Raw genomic sequence first — 24,673 nt, forward strand, 5'->3', positions numbered from 1 at the left:
ATGACAGTGCTTCTTCTGATGATGTTCCAGATGTGGAAGGCTACTGCAGGTCACACCATTTCTGTCAATCAGGATGATGGAGCTGATGACTGGGAGACAGATCCTGATTTTGTGGTACGGCTTTTCAAATTTTATCAACTCAGCAGAACTGCATTACATAATGCATTAAAGAGTAACTCTTCAGGACAGGGATTATATCTAAGCAAGATAAACTGATGTGAGCATATTCCTGGCAGGAGAGATGATTAGGATTTTGTGCCTATGAGTGACTAACAAAACTATCTTGTCTCGCCTGGGCACAGCAGGGTAGTCTCTACACAAATGGTTGAGATCAAGAAGCAGCAGCTTTTGGGGACCAGAAGTGTGTTACATGCAGTCCAGCGATGGAGAATGCACAGGGTTCACAGACGACTAGAAGTGAATGTAGTAATAGCTAGTTGTCTTAACTTTTCCAATCTCACTAACTTGTGAAGGCTTTTGCTGTGAACTCTAAAGTCTAGGTAACTAGTAAAGTTATTGGGTTTTTAACTCTTTTTATGTGTGTCCTTCGCAGAATGATGTGAGTGAGAAAGAACAGCGCTGGGGGGCTAAAACTGTGAAAGGATCCGGCCATCAAGAGCACATCAAGTAAAGCAGTTCTCTTTTAAATTTATTAGTAGTCACTGTTCCAAGCAACTTTTAATCCATTCTTGTCCTCTGTTATTTGTATCTTCATGATTAAAACCAGAATCTCCATAGAAGATTATTTGCAACATTGCCAGTCTTTTGTAAATGTCAGCATCTTCAGATGTGAAATTAAGATAAGAGGTGGTGTAGGGACTCTTTAACAGGAAATATTTTTCTTCCTGCCTCTTTGTGTCTGCAAAGTTTCTTTGCTTTGTTTCTGTACAAGAGCAAATACTGCCAGGGAAAAAGGTTTTGTTGGGTGATCTGAGCAGCTCCATTTGGTACTTTAAGGGTACATTTGGTCCTTTAATTCTCAGACTTTGTTTAGAAAATAGCCTACCAAACTCATAAAAATTCTGGCAAGGTAACAAATTGAGCCCTCTGGCAGAAAGGAAAATGAATGCATTACAAAGGGCTATGTGAGACAAAAATGATCCAACTTCTGAATCTTGTACTTCTTAAGCAAAGTGTTGAAGACTTCTCATAACTTTAAGACAATTTTAGGATATGTTCTTCGTTTTGGTTATGGTTGTGTATTTCTGGATCATCTACCCTTATGGTATATAGCTATGAATAAAGGTCATCAATGTTGCAAATGAAAAGAGACTGAACTGTGTGGCTTGCTTCAGGGATGAATTTTGCTCTCTTATTTGGAGTGCAGTGATGACACCTGCTGGCTGGATATGCTTCAGGAAGCTTTAAACTCAGGTGGGAAGGATTTAAGGTACAGATGACCATCTTGGTTTGTCCTTCTTTTATGTAGCCTGCACTACTATAAGTTCAGTTCTTGCATATTGCAAGGAAACACTTGAGGAAGAGGAGGTGAATGTCTTTGGTGCATCCTTATTTTGTGTTATGTTTATGTCCAAAATGCTCAGCTAGAATCAGAGCCCCCCTTATGATAGGGACTGTGTGTTAAGAGATGATCCCTATTCTTAAAAGTTGCAATCTAAATAAAAATGATTGAGAAGAACTTCAGTTGAAGTGGGACATGAGAATATTTTTGAGGCATACACAAATTCTAGGTAATTGATTGTAAGGTCATTCAAATATCAAAACGTTCTTCTGTGTTATAGTCTTAAAACCAACCCTTTCATTTTTTTCAGACAATGTTTTGCAATGGAATAAGTTCTGATTCTCAGAATATGATGAAGTGCCCTGTGTACTGAAAAATGGGAAGGCCTTGAAAAATACAAGTTGTCCAACTTCTAGACTATCTTCTTGCTGTCTATTTTGCATCTTTTTGAAGTTATCTTCTGAAACTTCTTTGATAAAACTTGCTATATAGCTATTTAATTACCTGTCTTTAAAGTATTCATCAGCTGAGAGAGAACGTCTTCCAAGAACACCAGAACCTCAAAGAGAAGGAGCTTGAAACAGGACCAAAGGCCTCCCATGGCTATGGAGGGAAGTTTGGTGTGGAACAAGATCGCATGGATAAAGTAAGTATGCATGTTTTCTTGGGTTGACAGTATAGGCCTTGCTTTGCCTATGGACTACCCATGTGAGTGAGGCTTGCTAAAGCTGAAGAATGTTGTTGTTCCAGCTTTGCCAGGACAGTGAACGTAGAAGCTCAGATCGTGGCATAAGCTTCACACAACCACAGCTCATTTTGAGGACAGAATCGTCACCCTTATAGTGATGTAACAAGGCCACTTGTAATTACTATCATCCAAGTCTGTGGGAATATCAGAATATCATGCAATGTTCCCTAATTAAATCAAGACTCTCCTATGCAAAGAGCTGAACTAAAGCACTTGAAGTGTCAGGGACAAGTATTTCAGATGGCAAATTAGGAATCTGTGAATGATCTGTGAGTTCGGGGATGTGCAGTGGCATCACATGTTCTTGTTTGGTGCTTGCTCTGTCTTTAGAGCTAGTCTGCTTGCTAGTCTTGTGTGTGATGCCTTGACCTTGAGTCAAGGTTAAAGTTTCTAAATGTGTATTTCTAAATTAAGAAAGTACTTAGGGCATGAACAAACTCAGCGGGTTTTTTTATTTCATATTGTGCCAGCTCTCTTATGCATATTGAGGTTACTAAAGAATGAAGAAAAGGGTGTATTTCTTCTTTCATATGAGAAGATAGCTCTCATCTTAAACAGGGGAAAGTGTGAGCAGTGTCGAGTAATCCAGGTGTTTAAAAAATAATTGTACTTTAGTCAGACAGTAATATTTTACGTAAGGACTTAATGGCTGTTTAAGTTGCACTTTATTAATAAAAGTGATGATAATTCTTAAAATCAGCCATTAGCCATGGCTGATTTTAGCGATGGCCATGTGATAGACAACCATATCAAGCTTGGGCTAGTTTCTTGCATATACTCTGTTGAAATAAGAGCCCAACTGTTTTGTGAATAAGAATGATTTTTAATTTCTTATTTAATTTACTTTCTGGGTTTCTACTGATTTTTCAACTTTAAATTTTTACTAATTCCTGTATTTCAGAGTAAATTGCTGTGTAATTCTCAATGGGCCTTTGGAATAGGCTAACCTAACCTGTGAATCTGGGAAAGGAATTGCTGAACAGATTCAATAATGAGGCCTGTTCTGCAGCTGCATAGCTCTCTAGTGCTGGCAATTTCTCTCTTGCCTGTGTGCATGAAAAAAAAGAACAAAAGTCAGTACTCTTTCCCATAGGTCAGAAATAATCATCAGGAAAAATTGGGTTCTATCCATCTGAGTAATATTGGTGATAGGAACTGTTTGTAATGTATTTTAATAAATAAAGCTTTCTTACAGATAACTATAGTTTTTAAACCTAATCCTTAAGGTCTTCCCTTCAAGGGTACCTGTGACTGTGCTAGTGTTAAGGTCTTGACCCAGCTAAAATAAATGAGAAATATTGGAGTGTTGTTGATAGTATAGGTTTTTGGATTGTTTTGGGATTTTTTTTTGGATTGTTTAGGGCAAAACCTTGATGTTGACCTAAAATGAATAATTATATAATTCCATAGTCAGACTGATTTAAAATGTAGCAGAGTGTTGTTATACTAAGGAATTACGAGGGTCTGAATTACAGATTTTGAAGAAGTTCTAAAAAGAGGTATGTTGGTATATTTGATATATTAATGAAATACAGAAAGGAACTTTCTCTGTTCTAGTGCCACACAAAGAAAACAACATGCTTACCCTTACCTACCTCAATTCAGTAAAACAAAAGGAGGATCACATAAAACCACATAAAGCTTAGGCTTTTCAGATCTTCATGTCTTCTGGAAATTTAATAGGGGAAAGGGAAGAAGAAAAGGAGATGGGAGCCTTTTCTGTCACATTTAGCAGTTATTGTACTGCAGAACACCTGCAAAATGAGCAAGAGTCTGAGTGGATCAGTCAGGAAAAAAAGGAATATTTTATATTGCTTTTGAGTTAAGACAGTGTCCTATTATTGACATCCTTGTTCTGTTACCTGACAGTTACTTCAGCCTTTATGCTCAGTAACATTTTGCTTTCATGATTGCTGTGCGTGTTTCCTCCCAGCACCTGTATAAAAAGAACATGTAATACCATCTTTTTTCCCCTCTCTGAGTTACTTACAGTTTCTAGATACCTTGTGTCATCAAATTAATTCAGCTTGGTCCAGCTGGTCCAGTTGCAAGATAAGCAACTTTTCATTGCGAAAGGCTTAAGCTGGGGGCAGTTGTTGGAAGGGTGCTGTTGTGCAGCCGCAGGTGCCAACTTCCCAAAACAAAGGGGTCAGATGCTAGGGCCTGCGGTGCCACGCGGGGCTGATGCTTGTGTTGAGTCAGGAAAGGTGTTTGCCACAGAATACAGCCTTTCAATCTGGACACGGCTACGTACAACGGATCATAGGTTCTTCTCTTTCTGCCTCTGACAGGAATGATATGCATTTAAGCAACAGCCTCAAATCTTAGATTAAAGTGGAAAATTGCAAGTTTCTCTGGCTGGTGTTCAGTTTTGGCTCTGGACAAGAAAAACCCTTCTTTTTGCTATGTTACGTAGCAACCCTCAAGGCTTTAGCATTGATTCCAGTTCTAGGAACTAGAGAGTATCTCTGGGAGCATATGTTAGCCCTAGATTAATAAAATACTGGAAAATGTTATCTGTGAGTATGGTAGGATGTACTTTCAGGTGTGTAATTGCATATCCTCTTGTCAGTGACAGCGTGTCGTAACTGCACCTCAGGTTGCTATGTTTGGGCTCGTGTTCCAGCAAGAGACTCAAGCAGGAGATTGCGGGGCAGGGATGCACTGAGCAGGGGGAGCTCTTTCTTGATGCAGAGGCACTGCTTCATGTTGTGATGCCATCTTGCAAGTGAGGAGAAAGTACAGAGAGTAGACATGTAATGTCAATTTATGAAGAAGGTCAGGGTGCCTCCTTAAAACACTGTCAGTGGGAAAATCTAGCTGGAGTTGTATTTGGTCGCAATCTAGTATCAGCTAAAACAGATCTGTAACTATGTGCCTAAGTACCAGGCTGTGTATTTTATCTGGAACTAATCTTTATTTTAAATTTTGCATGACACCAACAATATTCCATCTATATCTTTCTTGTTTTCATCTGTGTCATTTGATGTACAAATCCAGAGTGTAAAACAGCCTCTATAAAATATAGTCATTGCTGTCAGGCTTTCTTGGCGCTCCCCTTGCTTAGGCTGTATTGATAACATGGTTGACACTCTTGTAAAGACTTCTCAAGTGAGTAGCAATTTACATGGTAGTTAGCTTCAACACAGAGAACGGAAGTGATACGTGTCTGTAACGATGCTTGTCCTCAAACTACTTGATGCAGTGTTTTCTCTTAACTACAGAACTATATAGAACTGATACCTGTTTTTGATCTTTCCAATTTCTGTTAGTCAGCTGTTGGACATGAATATCAATCCAAGCTTTCTAAACACTGCTCCCAAGTGGATTCAGTGAAAGGGTTTGGAGGCAAGTTTGGAGTACAAACAGATAGAGTTGACCAGGTAAGCAGTTTCTTCTCATACTGCAGTTTCGCGTAGTAGTTGTGTTTATCAATTTGTACATACAACTGAAAAATTCCAATACCTAAAAATGCTATTGCTGTCTGTTCTTAATGCTGTGTTTGAAGTTTAGCAGTAAGTTGTCATTGACTGTTATGGAGACAAATTTCTGTTTAAATCAAAACAGAAAAAGCCTCTCATGGGAAACTAGGGAAAGAAATCCTGTTTTCCAAAGAGATGTTAAAATATGTCCTGTAACCAGGCAATGTTCTTCACTGAGGTTAAAATCAACATGAATGCTACAGAAGGAAGGTTTGGGGGATGGTTTGTCTTGTATTGCAACATGAACTACTGCATGGAAATGCTGAATTTCTGTTGTACTTGGTTGCTGAACCTGGCAAGACTGCAGTATGTTGCTAGAACAATTTGCTTTGGCAAGGGATGACAAAAACTGAAATTATCATGCAAATGAATACAGCCTGTAGGTCTTAAGTAGGCATTTATGCTCCAGATCAAGAAGGTCAGAGCAGTACTGTAGGATCTTTTCCTTTCATGCTGTTTGTCCACTGAAGTGCCAGCAGCTTTTTCTGCTGATGTCTAACTCTTTGTCATGGGTACATTCTTATTTCTCTTCCAGTCAGCTGTTGGGTTTGAATATCAAGGGAAAACCGAGAAGCATGCCTCTCAAAAAGGTGAACTAATCACATCTGTAGATGCATGTTTTTTATAAGTGTTAGAATAAGTCTCTATTCTTACAGCGTCTGTAAAGGACCTAACACAATGAGGCCCCAATCCAATGTTGTCCATGAATCAAATGTTGAGGGATTTGGGTGGAAGAAAAGGTGGAGGAATGAATTTCAAGGCAATTTCATGAGTTGATGAGGTTTTAATAAAAGGAAATGGCCTGTCATTGAGACTGACTCTTCTTGAAGAAGTGAGGTTCAAGGACATTTTAGAGGGATGGGGAATTGTTCTTTGCTGCGTTGCACCCTATTGATTTAAGAGGAAACATCGTGAACTATAGGACTGTCACCCATCTTATTTTCCATGTTTAAAATTAGACTTAATTTTGTGTGCTCAAGATTGGTATTTCAGTTCTGAAATAATAGGATATGATATTTCTATTTAAAGCTTTTTCATTTCATTTTTATTGTGCTTTACTCTGAACACAGACTACTCAAGTGGTTTTGGTGGAAAATACGGAGTACAGGCTGACAGGGTGGACAAGAGTGCAGTGGGATTTGATTACCAGGGTAAAACTGAGAAACATGAGTCGCAGAAGGGTGAGTGGACATACATCGTGATGGGTTTCTGTTCTGATTTGGTAGGCATTCATGACAGGCAGTGTTGTAAAATATTCAGTTTTTTAAGCTGTTGCACTCCTAAAACTGCTGAAAATTAATACTGAATAAAATTTATGTTGCTGAAAACTTCTACTTCTGAAAAAGAACCTAAAACATAGGTTCTAACCAATTCTAAGTGATAATCAAGCTGCTGTTACCTTGGAGGCAGGGCATGCAGGTTTGTCCAGAGTTTTTTGTGAGTTTTTTTGAGAAGTTGTAGCTTGAAATACTGAGACCACAGCAGAGAATTGTTTCTAAAAGAATCAACTGTCAGTAGAATAAAGCATTTATCAGTTAGAGTAGTGTTTAGAGATAATACTGTGCTGCTAATCAGGTTTCCAGGCATATCTGATCAAAAAATTGAGTGCTTTATTGAAAAATTTTGACATTTTTGCCATCTGTTTTCTGTTTATCTCAAAGAAATATTTGCACTCTAGAAATGTTAGAGAGAAGAGGGGGCTGTTTATTTAAAAGCATCCAGGCTGTTGCTGACACAGTTTTTGAAGTTCACTTTGCTATTAGTGTCTTAAGAATTTTATCAAGGAATCAAGTTACAGAATTGCTGATACCACCCAGTAGCTGAACTACATATGATGCCATTTTACTTTCCATGCTAAGAGGATGTAATTTAAAGAATTTATAACTTCAGTGTCAGGAACCAAGATTGACCAAGGATGTCAATGCTTTTTTTAATGCATAATTTAATGTTAGCAGATATGGTTAACAAAGTTTTCCAGGATAATGTTTTGTTGTTGAACACTTATAAACAAAAATCTTTACTCTTATCTCTAGATTATTCCAAAGGCTTTGGTGGGAAATATGGTGTTGACAAGGACAAAGTGGACAAAAGTGCTGTTGGCTTTGAATATCAAGGCAAAACGGAAAAACATGAATCACAGAAAGGTTTTTATTATCTTATTTAAGAATACTGGTTCAAATCAATCACCCTTTCAAACAATACTTTGTTTTGTTAAATGTGTGTTTGCCCTTTGTGTAAGTAGATTTTTGTTTCCCTTAAATGAAAAGGAAGGCATTGTAAACTGTCCCTGACTTTCTCAGTCTGATTTCCAAGGGACCTTATGTTCCTATAGGTGGTACTGAAATAAATGTGTAACTGCACAGATCTACAGTCTTCAGAGGCAGTATGAAGACCTTTATTATTTATATATCTGCATTGCGCGTATATGTAGATGTGCACATATTGTAAGATTTGGCTTTAGATGGAAAATGCATCAAATTCTTCAGGTATCTGAATATTATTGAGTCTGTATGCTGTAATCTACACTGGATTTGAGATGTTTTCCTGTATTGTGGTCCTAAAGTTACTGGATAGGTGTCCTTCTATTTGTTGAGGTAGTTTAGCAGGAGCATAAAGACTGAAACTTATTAATGACAGGGCAGCTTATCCAATAACAGATCTGCCCTGTTGCTGTTTTTTCTAAATACTGATTACAATCATAAACTGCAGTAATGTTTTCTGGAATTTTATGCACACAGATTATGTGAAGGGGTTTGGAGGCAAGTTTGGTGTGCAGACAGACAGACAAGACAAATGTGCGCTTGGCTGGGATCACCAGGAGAAAGTGCAGCTACATGAATCCCAGAAAGGTATTTTGGTTTGAGATTCTTGGCCATTCTTTTTAACTTTGGTTGTTTAGACTGTTCTTTTCCCTGTGTGAAACCTCATCTCCCTTGTATCTTTGGCTACACTCTTACAGTGGCTAACATATATTTCCTTTTTCTTTGTCTGAACTGTTACCGTGTATTGGTTGTACTGGTGTCTTCAAAGCAGCTTTAACAAATCTGATATTAAGTCACTGAAAGTTCTGACTTAGCAATAACCGGAGCAGCCTTATGAGTCTGCAGGTAACCTAGATTATTTTTCCTTTTTCAGCTGATTTGTGCAAACCACAAATTACCAAAATCTTCATAAAACTTTCCATGAGGCTGTTAACAAATAATCTTCCTTTTTGGGTTTCAATCATGTATACCCCTACTTCCATGCAGGGGAAATCTAATGTTTAATGTTTAATGCTGTCCTTTCTCACTGTCTGTATGATACTTATTCCCATGAAAGAGTGACAAGCAGAAGATAAGGTCCAAAGCAACCATTTCTTCCCTGCTCCCACGCATCCTCACTTTTAATTTAAAGAAATTAAATTAAATAATTTTTATTAAATTAAATTAAATTAAATCAATTACAATTGATTCCCAGAATATTTTTCTGTTGGATGCTCCAGCAGGTTTTACTGTGAGAGATTACCTGAAGTCCTGTTTTTGGTGCCCTCATTTTATGCTGTAGGTTAAAAAGACTTTTCTAAAGCAGCAGTAGTGAATGATTGTGGCTCTTAGCTAAGAGTTTTTTTCTGCAGCAGAATAGCAGCAGGAATATTCCTTCTTTTTTTAAACCATGCTGTATATGAATATCTGAAGGCTAGTATCTATGGACCCTATCTAAATACCTCTTAAGAATTCAAACTGTATTGTACATGTACAATATTAAACATGCTGATGAAGGAAGCTCATTTCATTTGTAATTGTTGATCCTCTTGTATCTTGTTTTGTTTTGGTAAATATTTTACATATGTGTGTTCATAATGTTGATAAAATGCAAGTGCACTATGTAGCATGAATGAAAAATGCTGAGAAGTGCTGTTTTTCTGAGACTTCAGAATGGTCTTCCTATGTCTGATACATCATGTTGACCTCTTCCTAATCTCAAGTGGAAGCTTCTTCTGAATTTACACTTACAAAAGTTTATTGAAATTTCTTTCATCATCCCAAATTATTGGTAATTCAGAAATGTTGCAAAGATTGCTTTGAGTGTCTCTGACTAAACTTCTTTATTTTCCTCCCTTCATTTTATTTTATTACATGTGGCTTTTTCAGACTATAAGAGTGGTTTCGGAGGGAAATTTGGTGTACAGAGAGAAAGGCAGGACCCATCTGCTGTGGGGTTTGAATACAAGGAGAAACTAGCCAAGCATGAATCTCAACAAGGCACCGTTTTCACTTGTTTCTTTCTTAACAGTGCAGCCACTTCTCACACAGTCTTAAATAGTTGTCTAAGTAGATTGATGCTAGTAATGTGCAGACACTTTCTTGCGCTTCTATTCCTACATTATTTAGCAGTGTTCTTCTGTTTTATTTTTAAAATGAGTTACATAAAGCAAGCCTGTATTCAGGAAACAGATATCCAATGTTTAGTTAACAGCTCTACAACATTATGCATTTAGTTAATAGCTATACATACAATGTGATAATAAAAACATAATTATTAGTATGATGTTAATGACATTGTGTTTACCAGTTTTAAAGTCTTAATGTGAAACTTTGCCTGGATAAACTGGTGGAAAAATATTCAAATAAGGACCATGCGTGTAACCACTAACAAGCAGTGGATTATGGCAGGGTCATTTTAAAGCAATTGTAGTCTTTAAAACAAGAAATAGGGAATGTTTGTGGTTCTTGGGTGAGCAAATACTGTTATAATGCTCTCTTTATTCATTGTGAAATAGTTGGGGTACAAACCATGAATTCCTGGTTTTCCGTTATCTTAAAGTGAGAAGTCTGGATCAGGAAAATGTAAGTGTAGTATATTTATTCTGGCTGAAAATACATACAAAGCTGAAGAAAATGAGGTTGTTCATTCTGATAGTCAATATTTTTCTGTGCGATAGTGAAACAAATTCAAACTTCCAGAGTGTCAGATGTGCCTTAGCAAAACCCAAGTACAAACACTAAAATAGCTGACTAGTCGACCCAAGTGATTTTGGGGCTGAGAGAAAAAGGAGCAATTGTAATTGTTTTCCAGGGACGTGTATGAAAGCCTTTCCATCTACAAAGTCTAAGCTTGTGTTCCTGCAGATAGTTCAACAGCTCACTGCCACCAGAAGGAGGTGTTTTTCCAGCCACACACTCTTGCTTTCTCCATTGCACTGTCTCTGGTGCTTGTCAGACATTTCTCTGAGTAAATTTCCAACTCACTATAAACAGCAGAAAGCTGATCTTCTTAGGGTATTTCTGTGCCACTAGTGAATTAAACTAGTTCTGGAGCATAGCAAGTGCTAGAGTCAGCATTAGGTGAGAGTAAGAGTGTGCAGCAAAGAGATGGTACAGAACGGCAGGGCCATCCCATTTCCATGGTGGTGAGTTGTTGCAAGATCATGCTGTCTTGGGGAATTGGCCCTTTTAGTATGCAGAGCAGGAGTTACTAATGACTTTCATGTTCATCAGTTGGGTATCATGATTAAATCCCCTGGAACAAGAAATTTGTTGTATTTCCTGCCATTCATAGAATGTATCAAGTTAAGGAGAAAAAACACCTCTGTGGTCACCGAAGACTGGATATCACTGCTTTGAGGAAAGCAAAGTGGCTTAGGTTACATGACTATTACAGAGGGCTAAGATTTGGTGCTGTGAAAGGCTGTGTTACAGAAGTGATGCATTAGAAGGGCTCATCCCTTACTCTTTGCTTGAAACCTCGTCAGTCCTCAGCTTAATGTTTACTCAAAGAATGCATGTGGCCTACAACCCCTCTCATCTGCTGGTGTACCTGAAGGCTCTTGCAGTTATGTATCCTTTCTGCATCAAAAAACAAGTTGCATTTTCTTTGGCGGCTGTCACTGTGTCTTTGCATGCAGCTGAAATGGCTATTTGCATTTGAAATGGCTATTTGCATTTGGCAGAAAAGTGGACAACAAATTCCCTATTCTGACCATTTTATCCTGCTTTTAGATTATTCAAAAGGATTTGGTGGGAAGTATGGTGTACAGAAAGATCGGATGGATAAGGTAAGTAGCTTAAAAGAGCCATGACTTCAATAGCCTGTAGGGATACGAAATAGCGTGGTTAGATTTACAGTATTCATCTCTCTATTTCTGGATATTTCTCCAGTCTATCAGTAAAGTCTTTCTGTGCTTCTCTAAGTCTTTCTACAAAAGCAAGGGTGTATGATACCAATTTATACACACATGTATGTATGTATGCATGGTATGGAAAGCTGAAGCATCAAACTGAAAGGACAGCAAAAATTACACAAAAGAATAAGAAAATCCCTTAATTCCAGGATGTCAGTCATGTCTTCTAACAACTGGCTAGTGCCTTATCTTATGCATTGAGGATATCCTCTGAGTAGGCTGCTTAAAATAGGTGCCCATTATCTTCCAGCTTTGCCCACTTTAGTTAGAAGTTCTCTTCTCTTCTCTTCTCTTTAAGAGAATTTGTTTTACTATCCTACAGCAGTAAAAGACAGAACAGCTGATACCCCCTTTCTATCTCTCTGTTTTTTAATTTAAAAATCTAGAAGATGAAGAGGTCCACATGGAAATTTATTCACTGAATTATCCCTCTCAGCTGTATGTAAGTCATTTAAAAGTGAGAAATTAGAAGAGTTTGAAAGTCTGTAGCATTCTTTTTTGGTGGCTTCAGACTCAAAGACCCTTCATTAAAAAAAAAAAACAAAAAACCTCTTATTTTGAATACTGTCCTCAAAATACTTCCTCTGTTTTAACAGTCTGTTTATTTAAGAGAGCTGGATGCTTTTACCTTGGTAGAAATCCTGCACCACATGGATTAGAAACAAACAGCTACACAATAAATGTTTAGGAGGTTGCCTCATTTTCAGTTCTTACAAGTCATCTGTTCATAAACTGCTTTTTTTTTTTAATTAAGAGGAGTTTAATGTGTCCATGAAGATTAACTCTAAATAGTTTGAAAATTCTGACTCTGAATAGTTAGAACTAATTACTCCTTAAGTTTTGATTCTTCCTGATTTTTGTTCTGGTGTTGTGAAAAAAGCCATAGAGGTAGTATCACAGTAAAATAAGTCACAGATTGATGCTGTCTGAATGTCTTCATGAATTTGTGATAAAAGAGCTTGGGGTTTTTTTTTGTTTCCTTACTGATAGAATGCAGCAACTTTTGAAGATATTGAGAAACCAACATCAACTTACCAGAAGACCAAGCCAATAGAAGCTGGTAAGCCATTGTCCCAAAATTGTTTCTCTGGAGGTGATATTACGCAGAAGCCCAAGGTACAACTGTTGGTGTAGCAATGAGGAGTAAGGATCATCTAAAGGGAACCTCTGTATTTGCAGGTCTCTAGCAATCTCTGCTCCTCTTTTCCTTTTCCCTTTAGAGGTTTTTTGCTTGTTTGGTTTTGTTTTCTTACCCTGAGGAACATATGAGTTGAGGGAAGAGTAAAGAGCAAGAGAGAGTGGGGAATAGACTGAGTGAGGGAGTAGAGTGTTAGAGACTAAACCATGAAAGAAAGGAAGGAGGAGTGAGGAATGCTGCAGAGGTTTTTAAATAAAAGAGGAATGTGGCTTACAAGAAGTTTGGGGTCAGGACAGCAGGGGTGAGGGAGAAAGAGGGATAGAAGGAGTTTCCTGAATGTGCTGTGAGCTCACACAGCAGAAATTGCAGAAACATATTCCATCCTAGTGGGAATTTATACCATAAACTAATTCCAGGCTACCATTATGCACAACCTTAAACAAAAACACCTGATTTTTTTTAATGTTACAGTCACTAATAAAACAAGCAGCATCCGAGCTAACTTTGAAAACCTAGCCAAGGAAAAAGAGCAGGAAGACCGAAGGAAGGCAGAAGCTGAAAGAGCACAAAGAATGGCTAGGGAGAAACAAGAACAGGAGGAGGCACGAAGGAAACTAGAGGTCAGTAAGATTCAAATCCCACTTGTGTAGTCTGTCTGGTGTGTTTCAGTGTAATGTTGGGAGAAAAGAGTATCTTTTCTTAAAGGATACTTTCCTTCTTTCCAGCTAGGCCTAAAGGTCTGTTTGTGTGTGTGTTTTTGTGTGTGTTTGTGTGTGTTGGTACCTCTGCTTTATCTGCTTGCAAAGCCAGCCTTCTCTCAACATGCACCATATGTATATCAGACATCAGATAGTGGTGATAGACTAACACCTAATAGTATATGGTTTTTGTATTTATCCTGTTCCAAAATATATATGCTGGTCCTGAGCACTAATCTAGGCTGTCTGACCTTGTCCTGCTTTAGCCTTGTTGTACTTCTTTCTTTGGAAATATCAAATTCCCTTAGGCATGGAGGAGTTCATAAGGGGAGAGACATGTGGTGCCCTAAAGGCCCCATGCAAATGTTTGTCCAAGAAGTTTAGTAGTACGGTGATAGTTGGTGATGCTGATTTCTTTGGAATCAATTTTGTGGATGATGGAGGTGGTATCACCCATTGATATAGCACAACCCATGAGATGAAGGGAAATAATATTCCAAAGATTAATGTAATCCTAGTTTGGAAATTAAGAAATTTGATATTTAGCATTGGCATGCTTAAAAGTTTTATGGTTTCTGTGTTACTCATGAGCAGAATTATTCCAGAAACTACATCTTACTTGGTTTATAGAATTTGTGTTTTTGGTGAAACTCTACTGCTGAGATGGAATGATCAATACATTAATAGTAACTTGTCCTTCGTGTCCAGTTCATTCACTTTGTTGCACAGTGCCTGAGGTACCTTATTGCCTTAGCATCAGTAATGCTAAGGACCTGCTATTCCCAGGCCTGTAACCTTTCACCCAAGCTGCTTTTCCAGAGCCTCTGTGGCAGTTTTCCTGTGGTCCCATGATGTTATTCTGGTCTCATGGCTTTGCACCTGCAAACCCTGATACTGTTCTGCCAGGTTCTCCTGCGAAGTGACTGCCACTGGTGTGAGAGTCGACCCTTTTTTCCTCTCTCCTTCACTCCGTGTTTTGCATATACTGGTTTATACTAGAGAAAACCATGCATAGTGCACAGTAACAGATAATAGTCCTTAACATGCTTGGTAAATACTAGCCAGTAATCCATGTGCAGAGACTTAACAGCCAACCAGTATGCAACACTGATGGCTTGTTAGCATGCTCCCACCAGAGTGAACAGTGTCACAAGCAAGGACAGCCAGCAGGGAGTGTGAGCGGGTCCTGATGGAAAAGTATGTAGTACTCGGGCAGAAGCAGGGTGAAAACTGTCATCTTCATCACCTTCATTGTTGCCACCTGCTACATTGGAGAGAGCCCCCAGAGCGGCATGCTTGTCTGGGACCTCAGTTGCTGCTCTTCCTGGCTGACTACTGAGGAGTTTTCCCATTTCCCCCATCTCTCTTTCTCTCTCCTCTTTTTGTTTTTGTTTTTCCCCAAAAGTAATTTTCATCATTAGAGTCAGTGTATGCCGTCAGCTGCAGACCCCACTAATAAGTCTTCTTGCACATGAATTTGTCTCAACATCCTCTGTGCAACAGCTTGAATCTAGGAAAAACTGTTAGCTGGATTCTCAGATGCATTCAGTCCTTTTTCTAACAACAACTGATTTCTCAGATATGGCAGCTATTTTCCTTAAGCAGGCTGCTGCTGTGGGGTGCCTGAGCATGCACCTCTTTTGCCTTATGGCTTCGAGATGCACAGTGTGAGCGTATGTTCACCACACATATACATCACAGGATGAATGGGAATTCATCTTTGTGTACCAGTGACTTTTTCTAATGCTACCTTCCATCCATGTGTACCTTGTGGATTTTTAATATCTTCGTCCAACCACCATTCAGGTTTCTTTACTGTCCTGGAGAAAAACATGTTAGTCCATTAACATGACATCTCTCGCTTTCTTAAACATGGGACAGGAAGAGATAGGGAGTTGAAGTTCAGAATTCAGTCTTTTCTATTTGATAAGATCAGTCAGTCTGCTCCAGGCTGCCACTCTGACCATTAGTCAACTTGGGCTGCTCAGTGTCATTCTCTCAGCATTGGCACTAGCCTCCGTACTAAGCCAGTTAGAGGGAGGTTAAACTTTGCCTTGAGGAGATTCACTTGGTTTCCCTTTCCTCAGAGCAGTAAAGCTGAGATGCATCCAGTCCTTACAGTTGCCCGTCTTCAGATGAGTGAAATTTATGCCTTGGCACTTGCTCACTCAAAGTCACAACAAAGTGCTATCAGCATGTATCACCATCTTCTTCTGGAGCAGCCATTCAGCTGGTAGCCCCCCAGCTCCTCTAGCCATTGCCAGCTGTCTTCACTCCTGAACTACTGTCCACCATTCCCAGCATGTTTCAGTGTGTTTAAGCTTATGCATCACCTAGGTCTATCACCTGATTGTGTCCCTTACAATGTGATTCTTCACTCCTCGTCCTCCCCAGCCCTTGTCCTTGCCACCAGCACTGCAACTTTAGGAGTGAAGTAGTCCCCCAGCTCTGGGGTCAGTTCTGCTTTTGAAAGTGCAGCTTCAATCTTCCATCAAGAGATCTCCCTTTTCCTGGCACTTCTCTTCCTGTATCCAGACATTAAGTCTGGACAGCATTATGATTTAAGACTTACAGTGTTATTATCCATATAATAGGAGGATTTGTTTCAGTGGGTACTTTCACAGTTCTTCAAATGACAAAGAACCATAATATAGCTTGATGGACATCACAAGTGTTGCTTTGTTAATAAGGCCATTCTGCAGCCCTGAGATCACTTTGGAAAGCCATTGCTTCCAGTTCATGTTGAGAGAATTGGAGAGAAATTATCAGTCCCTAAGGGAAATGGATTTTATCAACATTTGTCCTGCTCTTTCATTTCTCTCTCTAAGGTGGATGTTTTCGCATGGCAATAACTCCATTTCATCATCACTACTTTTGTTCTCAGACAAGATGACTGGTGGTTCCAGGTCTTTCCAGTTAGTTTGTTTGAAGCTTCTTAGGTCATCTTCAAGGTGCTAAACAACACCCATATCTAGGGACTGTTGTTTCCTTACTTTGATTTGGTTGTTTTTCAGAGAATTTACGAAAGCAGTGTCTGTAAACAGTACAGTCCATTCACCTGGGCCTTAAAGCAAATGTTCTGAAGTCAGAAACCTACATTATTATCATACAGCAGTTATTGACTCCCAGATGATAAGAGCGCTCTTGCTGCTGGTCCCAGAATATTTTATGCTTCACTCAGCACTTGACCTCTTGGCAACTACCTCATGAAAGTGTATCTCTCCTAGAGCATGTGACAACTTTGTGTTACCTCATACTGATCTTTCCTGTACTTTATATACATTCCTTGCTCTGCACCATCCCTACAAGCAAGTTGCCGTTCCTCAAGGTACAAGGAGGCCCTTAGGCCCCATCATGTGGTGGCAGCCATGTCTGCAGGGGAATGCCCTCTGTGTTCCTTCTGACTTTACAAGTAGTGATATTTGTATATTCCTTTAAGGTTTAGAAAATATTATGTAGTTTCATTGCACCATGCTTGCGTTGTCATGAGGAGCAGCAGCTTTGTGCCAGTGCTTTGGAGATTGAGGCCATCTGGAGGACAGAGCTTTCCTGCTTTGCTTATGTGGTGATGACAGAATGATACAGTTTAGGAGAGATTCCCTGCTTCCTCAAGATGACACTTGCTTTAAGTTGTAGGTGTGGACAGAACAGGACTCTCTGAAGTTCACACATGTCAGTCCTTTAGATCTGCTGGATGAGCTGTGTTACGCTCCTCAGTGAGAAGTGGGAAATCTGCCCTGGTGGTCATGTGAGGATTTTTCACTTGTTGCACAACTGACAGGAGTATCGATGGTTTTCTTTTCTTGAGAGAAGGTTTGTGTCCAGGCTTGGTCTTGGGTACAGTCCTGTTATTGGTCAAATGGACTGGTGCATGCATTTGTCCAAGTACCTCTGTTGCCAAGAGTTTTGGTTAGGGTAAGGCAGGACAACATCCTGTTGGTTCTCATTGTCCCCATGGGGCCTAAGCATTTTGGTATCAGGCCTTCTTTGTCTCTCAGTGACTTCTTCAGTTCTCTGTGTCTGAACTCTGTAATTGTCTGTCTCGCTCATCTCAGTCTTGAAGTAATGTAGGTCATGCTATGATGCTGAATGACTCTCCATTAGAATACTCACCCTTCTCCAGTTGGAGCCATTGTTATAACCAGTGAGGAGGATCTTGGCAAATTAGTTAAGGTTTCTGCTCAGGATTCCTATTCGTCTATCTCCCCTTCTGTTTCATCATCTTGACTGAGTGAGGGAAAAATTCAGTTTCTCCCTTAGCTCTCTTGCTATTCATTTTGGATGGTCATATGCTCATAAATAAGATCTGTGGAGGGTGGCGAGTTTGGTTTTTATTATCCCTTTCAGCTTTTCCATTGAGGTTTCCTTCTGCTGAGGAAGCAGTTCTCCAAAAGGATTTAAATGTAGTAACACAGGTTTTTGTGAGTCACTGAACTGTTGTCTTTTTTTCCTTTCTCTCTCTACTTTCTTTACCGTTATTTTTGCTGTAAGTGTGGGATAAATTCAAGCCCTTATGCTTGATTTTTCTTGTGCTTCATCAAAGATTCTGTTGCCTGGACACATCTGAAGTTTTTTTCCAAAGCTGGTATTTAAATTTCACCATAACTAGATGATTAATCTTCTTCCAGACTGAACATCTCCAAGGTTAACTGTGTGATTCTCCAGACACTGAGGAAGGGAGGACAAGGTTAAGGGGAAACTAAGTAGCACTGGGTGTGCCCATTGCTCATAAATTTATCATGAAAGGACAAGGGATGCAAGTGCACCATCCACAGATACTTTAAAGGAGGTGGCAGGGGAACTTTGGCCTTAAGAGGACTTTATTTCTTTAAGAGAACTTCCTTGCACAGACGGAAAGTTCTCTCACTTTAAGAAAGTACGTGGGCATATGTACTCCCACAATGGGAATGTACATATGGACTGCATTCCTTCAAGAATCCTGTTTACTGGTAATCCTTTTTCTTTTTTGCCTTTCACATATGTCACATAGTCAAATGGTGTTCAGGGAGCAGCTCTTTAACTGCTGTTTTGAATCAGCCAGGGCCTCATGATTTTTAGCTAGCCTCTGCTACTTTAGAGAACAATTTAAGATGCGGTTTCACGTGGAGCATTTTAATGTGGAAGAAACCCAGCTCTGAGATTGCCTGAGGGAGACCGTGCTTTTTAAATGTTTTATGGCAATCATACTGTGACTATCTTAAATGTTAAACTGTAGTCTGGATTGCAGAGACGCATTTCACAGGACAAAGAATTCAAAAACTGTTTCAGTGTTTGAAATTGTTAACGGATTGATACCGATTAATTTGTCCCGAAACCTAGATTTGAGTTCTACTAAATGCTTTGCCAGTACTTTTTCTTCTGTAGCACAACAGTTAAAAGCGGGGAAGGGCTGGTCACATGAGGACAGATTTTCCAGAAAGCTCAATACCAAGCTTTGAATTGGTCTTCAAAGATGGCTCTGTTCTCAAGACACGTTTCTTTCATTGCTTGATGTATTTGGTTCTGAGCTGTGACAAATAATGGAAAGGAAGAATTCTTTGTGATAGATTCCTATTGCTTCATCTCTGGACTATGGTTTCTCCTGAGGATCCTTTGAGGAGTTGAGGCTTGATGCACTTGAACAACTGCAGTGCACAGTCTCCCGCTCCTTGCCATTCCCTTATTTTTGTATAATAAACAAGAAAGCTTGGCCATGAATCCACAGATTTCTTTTCCTCTGTGAGAGAGGCAAAATGAAATAACTAGCTGACAGTACCGAATTCTAAACTTTTTTTTTTTTTTTAAGTCATGCAAGGAATGTAAAGTTTCTTGGGCTACAGTCTCCAGCTTCCTAGTGAAGTTATACCATGGTAATGGTGGATTTGCCCTCTAATTCAGGGGTGGAATGGCACAGTGCGAAGTTCTTGAGTGCCAGAAGGCTTGACTCAGATTCGTGCTCTCTGTATAGCAGAATACAACAGTTACAGTGCTTTTATTTCTACCACTTGGAATTCTTCTAGACACTTGAACCCCTCACTGTCAGTATATAGAGGATTTAATTTTGTCCTAGCTTCTGCCTTGTCAAGTGCTCTGCAGACCTACAAAAGCTTACAGGATTGTTTCTCATCAAAGATGATGTATCAGTGCTGTAATTAGATCATGGAGGCATTAGGTTCTCTAAACTTATGCTAAATAGTGACATGAGGCCCAATCAGCTGATGAACAGAATATATTGAATACAGAAACTCTGCAGCTCCTGTGGAAACATGCCAAAGAACATTGGGTACTTTAAACGCATGTATCCATACATACTGTGTGGTTTTTATTTCTTTGTTTTTCCTCTTCTGTTTTGCTGTATCACTGAAGCTTTACAGTTACAGCCAGTCCAAACCTTCAGGCAGGCATAATGATCCAGTCAGTCCAGTCCTATTTTTCTGTTCTCTATTTGATTCAGTTTATTTCAGAATATGTTGTTTATCTCTGGCAATTTTGAAGGCTTGTTTCTTGTTCAGTGTCATGAAATCACATAGTGTCAAAGTCAGGCTAATTGAAGCTTTTCTTTCTCTTTGATTAAGGAACAAGCTAAAGCCAAAAAACAAACTCCACCACCGTCTCCTACCACACAGCCAGCTGAAAAGAAGGCACCCTCAAGCCCAGTCTATGAGGTTTGTTAGAAACATTTACAGTAACTAGTTTTTGATCTTAAGTATAGGAACCTTTTTATAAAATCCTGACAAACTTTATCTATATTTTTTCAGGATGCAGTTTCCTATGAAGCAGGGTCTGCCTACAAAAATTCTAGTGCAACGTATTCAGCTGCTCATGAGCCAGAATCTGGCTACAAAGCTGCAGAGTCAGACTACCAAGAAGCAGTAAGTCAGAGGGAGCCGGAATATGAGCCGGAGACAATCTATGAAGTGGCAGGGGCAGGAGACCATTATCAAGCAGGTAGAGTGTTTATTTCTGATGCAGAACTCTTCAATATAGATAAAGCTTTACTTCCTTGGGCAATGACTTAAGAATACTTGTGCTGATATCTCTTTGACCTGGTTTATCTAAAGTCCTGGTCTGATTAGAATTTTTAGGTTCTGCACCAACAAATTTTAATTAGAAAACAAAGACATGTCTAGAGGAAGGTTGAAATTATTTAACTTCTATGGGATGATGTTGGAATAATTATGATGCTCTCTAGTGTATTATTTTATACAGAAATTTAGGAACAACCATTTCCACCCTGTGTAATGCAATTCAAGTTCAGAAAAAAACTTAGGGATGGACTTTAAATGAGTGTTGAGCCAATGCTAACCTACCAGGTAAAAAGTTATAACAACAGTTCTTTGGTTTTTTACATGTTTGGTGCTTATGAGGGAATGCAGCAAGAAAATCTGAAACTAATAGTGTCATTGAAAGAATACAGTCTCTTGAATTTCTCTTTTTCTCACCTCTTCCTGTTACTAAATGAGGTGTGAAGAATGAATCTGTTTGTTCTGGTACAAAACCCTGAAAATTCTAAACAGACCACTTTCCCCCTCACACACATGCATGCTTAACAGATTGTATTAAATAGTCTCTTACACACTGACCTTGGGCTCAGTTGCTGTTCTATCACATTTTACAAAAGTTTTCCTGAAATAAGGCTAATTGTTTTTATTTTCTTCTGTATTAAATACCTACTTATGAAGGCTTCCTTTCAGAGTTTAGTTACATGTGTGATTAAAAAAAAAAATCATCTATATCAGAAGGTATGTCAGCACTGCTAAAAATTTACATAGTGATTCCCTGCTTCATTTGTGGGTTAGCCATAGAATTAAAGCAAGGGTACTACAGTATAAGAACTCTGGCTGTATAGGTAGCGTGCATTACCTTTTTAATTTGTTTCTTGTTTAATTCTCTTTAGAAGAAAATGCTTATGATGAATATGAAAATGAACTTGGAATTACAGCCATAGCCCTTTATGATTATCAGGCTGGTAAGCAAAGTTCTTGTTCTTAAACTTGTCTTTTGAAAACTTTTTTCTGTAAAGGTAACAGTCTGGATTTTCTGTTTCCTTCCATCTTGTAGCCTCTTGTAGTAATACATGAAATGAAGATATGAAGAATTAGCAGTGCTTAGCAAGTAACATGGTTAGTGATTAGCAATAGTATTGAGGCACTTTTGAAAACCACTATCCACTGTTTCTAGAAAATATGGAGGTTTCCAAAATCTCTGCTAACCAAGTGTTAACCCTGTTGTAAACCCTTAGCATAAGCAGTCAATTAATATCTTGACTGGTTAATTCTGAGGAGAGTCAAAGAAAGTGTTTCTCTACATGTTAGACGGCAATTGCTGTTGTAAGTTAGAAATGCAGCCAACATGCAGGAGATAAAAACCTACTACCTCGTCACTTCTGAGGATGAGGAGGCTGCCATCGTTACAGATTGTCATTGCCCGGCACCCTGTTTCAAACAGCCCTGATGGGAGAGGGGAAGGTGGTAGCTGTGTGTGTTATTTTTAGCAGTGGTAGACTGATAGATGAGATTGTACGGTGGGCTGCTCCTGTGTGAATTCTGAGCTGATGGCCTCTTGCACTCTCTCTCCAGCCGGTGATGACGAGATTTCCTTTGATCCGGATGATATCATCACAAACATAGAAATGATTGATGACGGCTGGTGGAGGGGTGTCTGCAAAGGCCGATACGGGTTGTTCCCAGCGAATTATGTGGAGCTGAGACAATAGAGACGATTGTCTACTGGATATGCCTTAATTCCCCAGTCAATAAATCTGACTTAATACACTACAAATCATGATGCTTTTCTGAGGATGGAGGGGTATATATATATTGCTTTTATATTTAATACTTTGCTGATGCCTTTTAAAATGTTTATGCCACAGAAGTTGCTAATATATTGTAACAATTATGTTCTTCACTAAGGCTCTTAAAATGATTTTCATGCATTTTGAAACATTTCTTCTCTGCCAAATTAGCAATTGTCATAAAAAGCCTTTCAAGGGCAGTTAGCTGTCTGTCTTAATATTGCATGTTTTACTCATAAGTGAGCAGATTTACCTAGTGTTTAAGTCTAGTTAGTCTTCCGTAAATGTTATCAGCTAAGAAAATCATGGCTATGCAGGTTATTTGCATTTCCACCAAGCAGGGGTGGGGAGGACTGGGGAGGGGCATAATTTTTTCTTTTCTTTTCCAGATAGTGCGTGAAAAGGAGAAGAGAATGCTTGGAAGTTGCAGCTAATGGCAGTTAATCAAGTACTGGCCAATATTTAGGGAATAATAATGTTACGAAGGAAACAGTCTGGTTACTTTTTCCTTCTCTTTTAAAGTGAGGTTTCTTGGCTCTTGCATGGATTTTCCTGGTCTTGCTCCTCCTCTTCATGTTATCCCAGAGGAGGGCTGCAAACACTCTAGTGCTGATTGTCCCTGATCTCTTCAAGCGCTGATTGTCCCTAATCTCTTCACTACCTGTTTATTTGTTTTACCCTCCCCTCTCCTCTATCCCAGGGAAAGTTAAAAAGTTGCTATACTTAAAGTGTTGAGTCACCCAGAGAGAGTCCTACTTGTTCAAAGGGAAACTGACATCCAAATCTGTGCGACTACCTACAGGAATAGTCTCATTGCTTTAAAATGGGAAAAAAAGGCAGCATGGAATCACAGTTGCATTCTGTGTACAATACATCCTTTGTTCATCCAGTGAAACAGGCCTGCTGTGCAGTAATAACATTTTATATAACCATATTTAAGTCAAGGAACATTACACAAATAGTTTGATTTAAAACCATTATAGATAACCTCCATTTCTAAGCCACACAGAGACAGTATACTTTTTTGTACGTTCAGCAGAAACTGCCAGTAACATTCTACTAAACAATGGAATCCTGTTCTTTACCAAAATTAAAACTGAAATTCTTGTCATTCTAAAAAGCTGACTTCACTGCAGATTTAGGGTCCCTACCAAAGATAGTAAGTTGCATCTAATAGTGCACATGTTAAATGTATGTACTGTCTGTTTCCACCTTCTGATCAAAATGGGAATGGCAGAATTGGTAAAGTAGCTAAGAAAGAATGCAAAAACTTTTATCAACTGTAAATTTGGACCGATGGAATATAGAAGAACTTGTATAAAATGGTAAAATGTATAATGTATCTAGGAAGAAGGCATCATGTTGAAACCAATTCTTGGATGGTTGGGACAATCCTTAATGAATGTCATATGTATGTCATGATTATATATTTTTTTTTTCTTTCCCATGGTCTCATTTCTCTGTTGTATTTGCATTACTAGGGTTGGGTTTTATATGCAGTTTATTTTATCCAATTTTGCATAGACACCTCATAGGGGATATGATTTTTGTAAATTAAATATTCAATAAACTTTTTGAACCATTTGCATGGAATATTTTTGCATTTTTAAATTACTTTGTCAAACTCCCACAGGTTGTTCATCTAATCACTTTTGTCTAAAGCTGCATATGGGACTGACTTGCATACCACAAATAATGCTTCTTGCAGAGGACTGCTGCATGATGCTTGGTACTGTCGTGAAAGGCACCTAAAGGATAGCTACATTCTTCTAGGTTGCCACTGCCTTCCAAATACTTCCCTTCCTCAGAAAGCCACCAGCTTTGTCTTTTGCTCCTATTCCTGTGTGGAAATATTTAGATCAAAATTAGACTTTGGGTAAACTTAAAGGAGAGTGCTTTTTTTTTTTTTTTTTTTTAAGCACGTCAGTGTCATGATCTGTTTTGTCTTATGTTTTATGTGCCTGTTGCTTCTCCCAAAAATACTTGGTGAACTACAGTTTTGCTGAAAAGGATTGCTGCTGGCTGTTGGGAGTACTGCTGGCTCCAGGACACTGAGTGCTCTTGGGAACGCAGCCATCCGTTACAGTCAAATAAAATCATACATTGCTTTTAAGCTCTCCTGCTCCTGCTCTTGCTCGTGACTGCTGTGTGTAACCTGGTTCCTAGGAAAGCAGTCTGCATAAAACTTTACTTTCACAATCTTGATGTCTGG

At 38.9% G+C, this 24,673-nt stretch overlaps 1 protein-coding gene across 2 annotated transcripts; it reads left to right on the top strand.

The window, feature by feature from the left end:
- CTTN (cortactin) lies at positions 1 to 22,840 on the top strand. Of its 2 annotated transcripts, XM_013959514.2 has the most exons (16): positions 1 to 114; positions 554 to 627; positions 1,979 to 2,108; positions 5,483 to 5,593; positions 6,228 to 6,282; positions 6,763 to 6,873; positions 7,726 to 7,836; positions 8,431 to 8,541; positions 9,823 to 9,933; positions 11,671 to 11,726; positions 12,843 to 12,912; positions 13,462 to 13,610; positions 20,243 to 20,332; positions 20,426 to 20,615; positions 21,565 to 21,636; positions 22,247 to 22,840. In XM_013959514.2, exons 1-16 carry the CDS (start codon positions 1 to 3, stop codon positions 22,381 to 22,383), a joined length of 1,692 nt encoding a protein of 563 aa, XP_013814968.1. In that variant the 3' UTR covers positions 22,384 to 22,840. The 2 variants fall into 2 exon arrangements, with proteins under 2 accessions (XP_013814968.1, XP_013814969.2); XM_013959515.2 differs by lacking the exon at positions 9,823 to 9,933 and having other exon boundaries at positions 22 to 114.
- Positions 22,841 to 24,673: the final 1,833 nt, after the last annotated feature.

This window comes from Apteryx mantelli, chromosome 4, assembly GCF_036417845.1.
Source record: "Apteryx mantelli isolate bAptMan1 chromosome 4, bAptMan1.hap1, whole genome shotgun sequence".
Taxonomy (NCBI): domain Eukaryota; kingdom Metazoa; phylum Chordata; class Aves; order Apterygiformes; family Apterygidae; genus Apteryx; species Apteryx mantelli.